The sequence below is a fragment of the Somniosus microcephalus genome, unplaced genomic scaffold, assembly GCF_052327205.1.
Source record: "Somniosus microcephalus isolate GS21.2 unplaced genomic scaffold, FLI_Smic_1.0 scaffold14, whole genome shotgun sequence".
In the NCBI taxonomy this organism is placed as follows: Eukaryota; Metazoa; Chordata; class Chondrichthyes; order Squaliformes; family Somniosidae; genus Somniosus; species Somniosus microcephalus.
The window spans coordinates 1,091,026-1,101,618 of NW_028225201.1; the positions used below are offsets into that span (position 1 = coordinate 1,091,026).

The window sequence follows — 10,593 nt, forward strand, 5'->3', positions numbered from 1 at the left end:
GACAGGGGACGGGTGTGGGGGGGACGGGGTGTGGGGGGGACAGGGGACGGGTGTGGGGGGGACGGGTGTGGGGGGGACGGGGGACGGGTGTGGGGGGGACGGGTGTGGGGGGGACGGGTGTGGGGGGGACGGGTGTGGGGGGGACGGGGGACGGGTGTGGGGGGGACGGGTGTGGGGGGGACGGGGGACGGGTGTGGGGGGGACGGGTGTGGGGGGGACGGGGGACGGGTGTGGGGGGGACGGGTGTGGGGGGGACGGGTGTGGGGGGGACGGGGGACGGGTGTGGGGGGGACGGGTGTGGGTGTGGGGGGGACGGGTGTGGGGGGGACGGGTGTGGGGGGGACGGGAGGGACGGGGGATGGGTGTGCTGGTCCACCTGAACAGAAGAAGCTCTGAGTATCAGCATGTTGTTGGATTATTGATAACCGCGCCCAACGCTGATGCCCTCAGCAGTCACGGGACGGTGCTCAGAAATCTTCCCCTCCCTTGCCCAGGTCAATGAGCCCAATTGTCGTGCCCTCACCATGCCCTATATCATCTAAGTCAGCACAGCAAGGCTGAAAGGTGGTCTTTGTGTTGTACAAGGCTGACTACTGGCCTGTTCTGATGTGAACCCTCTCTCTCCAATAACAGAACTGTTAATGTTTGAGCCAATCCAGTTGTGCGAATTCTCATTGCAGGAAACATCAGCATGTCGGACAAGCAGTGTCACGTGACTGAGCTCCACAGCCAACAGCAAGTGTCCCTTTGCTTTGATGTGATGGTGCAGTCCCAGGTCAATTGGGAGAAGTTTCTGATGCCAGCACCCACATCTGTCGCTATTTTGGGTGAACTGGTGCATCTGGCTACGAGGATGGAGGACTTCAAACTAAACCAAGGCAGTGCAGGCAAGAAATCCCTGTTTAAACGTCCAGATTCATTCAAGAGGTGCCTGATGGAGGTTTGCAACCAAACCGTAAACTCGTTTCAACAGACCCGCACTAATCTGAACAAAATCCGCATGTGTTGTGAGGACCTCCTTGTCCATGTGAAGAATGTGGGTGAAGGGACATCTCTGAACAAAGACCTTCCCAAGCAGCTGCAGAACATTCGGGTTTGTGCAGACAAATCCAAAACATGTGCCGAATCTGTGGAAAAGGAGCTCTCCAATCTCAGCGATCTACTGAGTGAGCTGCTGGAGACCTGTACAGATTCCCAGAGTATCAGCCAGGATAAGCTGGGGGAAGTAAGGAAAGTCCTGTCGGAAACACAACAGAAGAATGAGTTAGTAGAGGAGAAGAAGTGCAATTTACAGAAGCAATGGATCGAGGCTTCCCGAAAACGTGAGGAAGTCACCAGTGAATACGACAATGTAAGGGCGAGTGCTCTCATTGATCAGTTCTGTTTGGAAGGACTGAAACAGATGAAGAAGCTTCTCCCAAAGATTGTTGATCTTTTGAGCAATGTGACCAGCCCAGTGCTTCTGGTGGTGGAGCTGGGGAAAGGGTTGATCTTTCTCATACAACTGGTGTCTGAGCTGAAAGACAAAGAATCCTCTGAATCAAACCCTGAAATCAGCAGTTTCCTCAGCAAGGTTAGAGAGGAAGCCTCACTGAAGATCAAGGAAGTCCAATCCCAGTTGGAGGAGTCGCAAAAAATGTACAATGAATGTCACCAAAATATGAAAAGTTCGTGTGATGAGAGTGAGACGTTGTTGAGAGAGATAAAGAACAATCAGGCACAAGAGATGGATATCAGCACACGTGTAGCGTTGATGGCTAAAGGGCTTGGGGCACTGGGGAGCATCAAGTCCAACTGGTCAGAGATGATCAACTTCATTCATATCATACCAAAATTAACTGAAGGTTGCCAGAAGACATTTAAGAGACTTAGTGCGGTGAGTGGTGAAGGCACGCAGGGTGCTCCAGGTGCGTTAGCCAGTAGTCAGATGATGAACTTTCAAGTGTCCCAGGCAGTCAGCATCATGACCCACATCGGTGACATGTCAAAAACCTATGTGGAGATTCACGACAAGTACCTTGCAGGTCAACTGGGCGAGCTGAGCTCATTGCTGGGCGGGCAGGGGTCTGAATACAAGTTTAAGAAGGTCCAGGATAAATGTGACGAAGCAAGAAAGGAAATCCATCACAGGGCCGCTGTGGATCAGGAGCAACTTCAGAAGAATGCCCAGCAGGGAAGTGAAGCCATTGCTAAACTTACAGACCTGCTGCTGCCCAGGAAGTGAATGGAAATCCTGCAATGAAACATATTCTCAGCTGTGCGAGTGACCAACCCCTGGAATCTCCAATCCAATCATCAACCACCTCTCCCAACCCCTGGAATCTCCAATCCAATCACCAACCACCTCTCTCAACCCCTGGAATCTCCAATCCAATCATCAACCTCCTCTCCCAACCCCTGGAATCTCCAATCCAATCATCAACCACCTCTCCCAACCCCTGGAATCTCCAATCCAATCATCAACCTCTTCTACCAACCCCTGGAATCTCCAATCCAATCATCAACCTCCTCTCCCAACCCCTGGAATCTCCAATCCAATCATCAACCTCTTCTCCCAACCCCTGGAATCTCCAATCCAATCCAATTAAGGGTTACGGGGAGCGGGCAGGAATTTGGACATGAGCCTAGGTTCGGATCGGTCATGGCCCTGTGGGTAGCGGAGCGGGCCCAGGGGCCGTGTAGCCTGATCCTGCTCCTATTTCATGTGTCTAATTCTGTTAGATTCAGGAGATGGTTCTGTGATAGTGGATTGGCGGTTAGGATCAGATCAGCCATGATCTTATTGAATGGCGGAGCAGGCTCGAGGGGCCGATTGGCCTACTCCTGCTCCTATTTCTTATGTTCTTATGTTCTTATCAACCTCTTCTCCCAACCCCTGGAATCTCCAATCCAATCATCAACCACCTCTCCCAACCCCTGGAATCTCCAATCCAATCATCAACCACCTCTCCCAATCCCTGGAATCTCCAATCCAATCATCAACCACCTCTCCCAACCTCTGGAATCTCCAATCCAATCATCAACCACCTCTCCCAACCCCTGGAATCTCCAATCCAATCATCAACCACCTCTCCCAATCCCTGGAATCTCCAATCCAATCATCAACCACCTCTCCCAACCTCTGGAATCTCCAATCCAATCATCAACCACCTCTCCCAACCCCTGGAATCTCCAATGCAATCATCAACCTCCTCTCCCAACCCCTGGAATCTCCAACCCAATCATCAACCTCCTCTCCCAACCTCTGGAATCTCCAATCCAATCATCAACCACCTCTCCCAACCCCTGGAATCTCCAATCCATTCATCAACCACCTCTCCCAACCCCTGGAATCTCCAATCCAATCATCAACCACCTCTCCCAACCCCTGGAATCTCCAATCCAATCATCAACCTCCTCTCCCAACACCTGGAATCTCCAATCCAATCATTAACATCCTCTCCCAACCCCTGGAAACTCCAATCCAATCATCAACCTCCTCTCCCAACCCCTGGAATTCCGGTGACCTTCCATTTGAGGTGAGGGAATGTGAAAGTTCTGATTAAATCCCGCGGGCAGGTCCGGAGAATTCTTTGATTGAATTACTGCAAAGTTTTGAAGGATTCTGGAAGATCCAATCAGACAGAATAGTCATCAATTGATCATGTTTGATTGGTGTTTGCTTTCTCTGTCCCTTTTAAGCTTATATTGAAATCTGAAAAAAAATTAATCACATTAATCTGATTTTTACGATTATCTGTGCCACTGATTAATTTCCTCCTCTCGCAGTTTTAAATACTTTAACCATCAACTTTACACAGTTATGAAATTCACCAAAAGTATAGAAACAGTCAAACAACTCCCCTGCTCTACTTTGAGATAGTGGCCATGGGATCTCTCAGTACTGACCCTCTGACTGTGCAGCGCTCCCTCAGTACTGCCCCTCTGACAGTGTGGCGCTCCCTCAGTACTGTCCCTTCCACAGTGCGGCGCTCCCTCAGTACTGCCCCTCTGACAGTGTGGCGCTCCCTCAGTACTGCCCCTCCCACAGTGCAGCGCTCCCTCAGTACTGTCCCTTCCACAGTGCGGCGCTCCCTCAGTACTGCCCCTCTGACAGTGTGACGCTCCCTCAGTACTGCCCCTCTCACAGTGCAGCGCTCCCTCAGTACTGCCCCTCCGACAGTGCGGCGCTCCCTCAGTACTGCCCCTCCCACAGTGCGGCGCTCCCTCAGTACTGCCCCTCCCACAGTGCAGCGCTCCCTCAGTACTGCCCCTCCGGCAGTGCGGCGTTCCCTCAGTACTGCCTCTCCGACAGTGCAGCGCTCCCTCAGTACTGCCACTCCCACAGTGAAGCACTCCCTCATTAGTGCCCATTCGACAGTGCAGCGCTCCCTCAGTACTGCCACTCCCACAGTGCAGCGCTCCCTCAGTAGTGCCCATTCGACAGTGCAGTGCTCCCTCAGTACTGCCTCTCCGACAGTGCAGTGCTCCCTCAGTACTGCCCCTCCGACAGTGCAGCGCTCCCTCAGTACTGCCCCTCCCACAGTGCAGCACTCCCTCAGTACTGCCCCTCTGACAGGGCAGCGCTCCCTCAGTACTGCCCCTCCCACAGTGCGGTGCTCCCTCAGTACTTTCCCTCCGACAGAGCAGCGCTCCCTCAGTACAGCCACTCCCACAGTGCGCCGCTCCCTCAGTGGTGCCCCACTGACAGTGCGGCGCTCCCTCAGTACTGCCCCTCAATTACAAGAGGAATGCAGGGAACAGCACCAACCGCTTATACATGGCCTTCTTTGATCTCACAAAGGCCTTCGACACTGTCAACTGTGAGGGATTATGGAGTGTCCTCCTCAAATTTGGCTGCCCTCAAAAGTTTGTCACTATCCTTCGCCTGCTTCACGACGACATGCAAGCCGTGATCCTAAGTAATGGTTCCACCACAGACCCAATTCACGTACGAACCGGGGTCAAGCCAGGCTGTGTCATCGCACCAACACCCTTCTCGATCTTCCTTGCTCTAATGCTCCATCTCACCCTCAGTAAGCTCCCCACTGGAGTGGAGCTAATTTACAGAACAAACGGGAAACTGTTCAACCTCCGTCGCCTCCAGTCCAGATCCAAGGTCGTCCCATCCTCTGTCGTCGAATTACAGTACGCAGACGATGCTTGCGTCTGCGCTCACTCGGAGGTCGAACTCCAAACCTTCGTCAACACCTTCACCAAAGCATACGAGAGCATGGGCCATACACTAAACATCCGTAAGACAAAGGTCCTCTACCAACCTGCCCCCACCACACAGTACTACCCCCCGATTATCAAAATCCACGACAAAGCCTTGGAAAACGTGGACCACTTTCCATACCTCGGGAGCCTACTGTCAAGAAGGGCAGACGTCGACGACGAAGTCCAACATCACCTTCAGTGTGCCAGTGCAGCCTTCAGTCGCCTGAGGAAGAGAGTGTTTGAAGACCAGGACCTCAAACCCAGCACTAAGCTCATAGTCTACAGAGCAGCAGTGATACCCGCCCTGCTGTATGCCTCAGAGACATGGACCATGTACAGCAAGCACCTCAAAGCACTGGAGAGGTACCACCAATGCTGCCTCCACAAGATCCTGCAAATCCATTGGCAGGATAGGCGCACCAACATCAGTGTTCTTGCTCAGGCCAACATCCCCAGCATCGAAGCTCTGACCACGCTCAATCAGCTCCGATGGACGGGTCACATTGTCCGCATGCCCGATACGAGACTCCCAAAACAAGCGCTCTACTCGAAGCTCCAGCACGGCAAGAGAGCCCCAGGTGGGCAGAGGAAACGCTTCAAGGACACCCTCAAAGCCTCCTTGAAAAAGTGTAACATCCCCACCGACACCTGGGAATCCCTGGCCCAAGACCGCACAAAGTGGAGGAGAAGCATCCGGGAAGGCGCCGAAAACCTCGAATCTCTTCGCCGGGAACAAGCGGAAGCCAAGCGCAGGCAGCACAAGGAGCGCACGTCAACCCAAGCACCCCACCCACCTGCCCCTTCAACCACCGTCTGCCCCACCTGTGACAGAGACTGTAGGTCCCGCATTGGACTCATCAGTCACCTGAGAACTCATTTTTAATGTGGAAGCAAGTCATCCTCGGTTCCGAGGGACTGCCTAAGAAGAAGAAGCTCCATCAGTACTGCCCCTACGACAGTGCGGCGCTCTCTCAGTACTGCCCCTCCGCCAGTGCAGCACTCCCTCAGTAGTGCCCCTCCGACAGTGCAGCACTCCCTCAGTACTGCCCCTCCGACAGTGCAGCACTCCCTCAGTACTGCCCCTCCGACAGTGCGTCACTCCCTCAATACTGACCCTCCGACAGTGCGGCGCTCCCTCAGTACTGCCTCTCCGACAGTGCAGCGCTCCCTCAGTACTGCCCCTCCATCAGTGCGGCATTTGATCGAGTGTGGCATCAAGGAGCCCTAGCAAAACTGAAGTCAATGGGAATCAAGGGGAAAACTCTCCATTGGTTGGAATCATACCTAGCACAAAGGAAGTTGGCTGTGGTTGTTGGAGGTCATTCATCTCAATCACATGACATCACTGCAATAGTTCCTCAGGGCAGTGTCCTAGGCCCAACCATCTTCAGCTGTTTCAACAATGACGTTCCCTCCATCATAAGGTCAGAAGTGGGGATGTTCGCTGATGATTGCACACTGTTCAGCACCATTCGAGACTCGTCAGATACTGACGCAGTCCGTGTCCATATGCAGCAAGACCTGGACAACATTCAGACTTGGGCTGACAAGTGGCAAGTAACATTCGCACCACACAAGTGCCAGGCAATGACCATCTCCAACAAGCGAGACTCTAACCATCTCCCCTTGACATTCAATGGCATTATCATTGCTGAATCCCCCACTATCAACATCCGGGGAGTTACCATTGATCAGAAACTGAACTGGACCAGCCATATAAATACTGTGGCTACAAGAGCAGGCCAGAGGCTGGGAATTCTGCGGCGAGTGTCTCACCTCCTGACTCCCCAAAGCCTTTTCACCATCTACAAGGCACAAGTCAGGAGTGTGATGGAATACTCTCCACTTGCCTGGATGAGTGCAGCTCCAACAACACTCAAGAAGCTCGACACCATTCAGGATAAAGCAGCCCGCTTGATTGGCACTCCATCCAGCACCTTCAACATTCACTCCCTCCACCACCGGCGCACTGTGGCTGCAGTGTGTACCATCTACAAGATGCACTGCAGCAACTCGCCAAAGCTCCTTCAGCAGCACCTTCCAAACCCGCGACCTCTACCACAAGGGCAGCAGACGCATGGGAACATCACAACCTACAAGTTCCCCTCCAAGCCACATACCATCCTGACTTGGACCTGTATCGCCGTTCCTTCACTGTCTCTGGGCCAAAATCCTGGAACTCCCTTCCTAACAGCATTGTGGGTGTACCTACACCATATGGACTGCAGCGGTTCAAGAAGGCGGCTCACCACCACCTTCTCAAGGGCAATTAGGGATGGGCACTAAATGCAGGCCTTGCCAGCGACGCCCACATCCCATCAATGAATAAAAAAAATCCCTCAGTACTGCCCCTCCGACAGTGCGGTGCTCTGTAAGAAAGGAGGAAATCTTCATTTCTGTGTCTCCCTACTAACTAACCTGAACTAAATCAGTTGATTCTATTGCTAATTTTAGTTTAATGATTTCATTATGTTATTGCTGCAATTATAATCATACTTGTAAACCCTACTGTTAGATGCCCTGGGTAGACTAGGTTAGATTTTAAAATGGAAGAGACCGAAGTGCTGGGCTTTGGTTGGCGAAGTTAAAGATGTATTCCTGGCAGAACAAGGGGTTACACACGAGAGGCCCGGGCTGACTGGGGTTGACCCGTGGAGATTGCGTCTTCTACCCAGGGCCCAACAAGTAATAGATACCTTGATTGTGCTTTGTTTGACTACTGCTCAGGTGCTGTAATGTATCAATCTCTCTCTTTCACTGAATAAAATATAATTACTGTCAACAAATCGAGGCAAGTCGAATCTATTGGAACATAGGAGGAAAACGGTAAATTGGCGCAGACCCGGAAAATCAGCAGCTCCCTCAGGACTGCCCCTCTGACAGTGCAGCACTCCCTCAGTACTGCCTCTCCGACAGTGTGGCGCTTCCTCAGTACTGCCCCTCTGACAGTGTGGCGCTTCCTCAGTACTGCCCCACTGACAGTGCAGCACTCCCTCAGTACTGCCCCTCCGACAGTGCAGCGCTCCCTCAGTACTGCCCCTCCGACAGTGCGGCGCTCCCTCAGTACTGCCCCTCCGACAGTGCGGCGTTCCCTCAAGACTGCCCCTCTGACAGTGCAGCACTCCCTCAGTAATGCCTCTCCGACAGTGTGGCACTTCCTCAGTACTGCCCCTCCGACAGTGTGGCGCTCCCTCAGTACTGCCCCTCTGACAGTGCGGCGCTCCCTCAGTACTGCCCCTCCGACAGTGCGGCGCTCCCTCAGTACTGCCCCTCCGACAGTGCGGCGCTCCCTCAGTACTGCCCCTCCGACAGTGTGGTGCTCCCTCAGTACTGACCCTCCGAAAGTGCAGTGCTCCCTCAGTACTGCCCCTCTAACAGTGCAGCACTCCCTCAGTACTGCCCCTCTGACAGTGCGGCGCTCCCTCAGTACTGCCCCTCCGACATTGCAGCGCTCCCTCAGTACTGCCCCTCCGACAGTGCAGCACTCCCTCAGTACTGCCCCTCTGACAGTGCAGCACTCCCTCAGTACTGCCCCTCCGACAGTGCGGCGCTCCCTCAGTACTGTCCCTCCGACATTGCAGCACTCCCTCAGCACTGCCCCTCCGACAGTGCAGTGCTCCCTCAGTACTGCCTCTGCGACAGTGCAGCACTCCCTCAGTACTGCCCCTCCGACAGTGCGGCGCTCCCTCAGTACTGACCCTCCAACAGTGCGGCGCTCCCTCAGTACTGCCCCTCTGACAGTGCAACACTCCCTCAGTACTGCCCCCCTGACAGTGCGGCACTCCCTCAGCACTGCCCCTCCGAAAGTGCAGTGCTCCCTCAGTACTGCTCCTCTGACAGTGCAGCACTCCCTTAGTACTGCCCCTCTGACAGTGCGGCGCTCCCTCAGTACTGCCCCTCTGAAATAAAGAATAGATTTGCCTTCCAAAGCTAGGCTTTATTAACTTTAAAATCTGCAGCACATCTTCCCACATCCAGTCCCAACCAAAGCTGGAAAAGAACTGAATTTAAGGTGGCCACAACACATCATGTGATCATCAACTACCAATGAGATTACAACATATATCCCAAGGCAGTTAACAAACAACCAATCACAATACTTTTACTAAACAAGGAATAATCACCACATTCACCCCTCTTAAAATATGCTCCACCTAAATAACATAGAGATAGGAACAGGAGTCGGCCATTCGGCCCTTCGAGCCTGCTCCGCCATTCAATGAGATCATGGCTGATCTTCGTCTGAGATCATAGCTGATCTTACCAGTTCAGTACCCCGTCCCCGCCTTTTCTCCGTAACCCTTAATCCCCTTAGCCTTCAGAAATATATCCAATTCTCTCTTGAAAATATTTATTGAATTAGCCTTCACAGCCCTCTGTGGCAGGGAATTCCACAGGCTCACCACTCTTTGAGTGAAGAAATTCTTCCTCATCTCTGTTTTAAATGATTTGCCCGCTATTTTTAGACTGTGGCCCCTGGTTCTGTGCTCCCCTGCCATTGGAAACATTCTCTCTGAATTCAACCTGTCCAGGCCTGCCATAATTTTATATGTTTCGATGAGATCCCCTCTCAATCTTCTAAACTCCAGTGAGTACAAGCCCAAACTATTCAATCTCTCCTCGTAGGTCATTCCCGCCATTCCAGGTATCAGCCTGGTGAATCACCGCTGCACTCTTTCCATGGCAAGAACATCCTTCCGCAGATGGGGCGACCAAAACTGTACACAATACTCCAGATGCGGTCTCACCAGCACCTTGTACAGCTGTAGTAAGGTATCCCTATTCCTATACTCGAACCCCCTTGATATGAAGGCCAACATACCATTTGCCTTCTTAATCGCCTGTTGCACCTGCATGCTCTCCTTCAGTGACTGGTGCACAAGAACACCCAGGTCCCTCTGCACTTCCCCATCTCCCAATCTATTGCCATTTAGATAATAATCCACCCTCCTGTTTTTACCCCCAAAGTGGATAACCTCGCATTTATCCACATTATAGTGCATCTGCCACGTATCCGCCCATTCCCCCAACCTGTCCAAATCGCACTGTAGCCTCCTGACATCCTCATCAGAGCCCACCCCTCCTCCTAGTTTAGTGTCGTCAGCGAATTTGGAAATATTGCATCCAATTCCCTGATCCAGATCATTTATATATATTGTGAACAGCTGGGGTCCCAGGACAGATCCTTGCGGCACCCCGCTGGTCACTGCCTGCCACTCCGAAAACGAGCCGTTTATTCCAACTCTCTGTTTTCTATCCGCCAGCCAGTTCTCTATCCACGTTAATACTTTGCCCCCAATCCCATGAGCCTTAATTTTGCATGATAATCTTTTGTGTGGAACCTTATTGAAGGCTTTCTGGAAGTCAAGGTACACCACATCCACTGGCTCTCCC

The 10,593-nt window shown here is 52.6% G+C and overlaps 1 protein-coding gene across 1 annotated transcript; it reads left to right on the forward strand.

Annotated features, from left to right (window-relative positions):
* Positions 1-371: 371 nt before the first annotated feature.
* LOC147083923 (uncharacterized) lies at positions 372-7,985 on the forward strand. Its single transcript, XM_085980044.1, has one exon. It carries the CDS (start codon positions 692-694, stop codon positions 2,222-2,224), a length of 1,533 nt encoding a protein of 510 aa, XP_085836170.1. The 5' UTR covers positions 372-691; the 3' UTR covers positions 2,225-7,985.
* Positions 7,986-10,593: the final 2,608 nt, after the last annotated feature.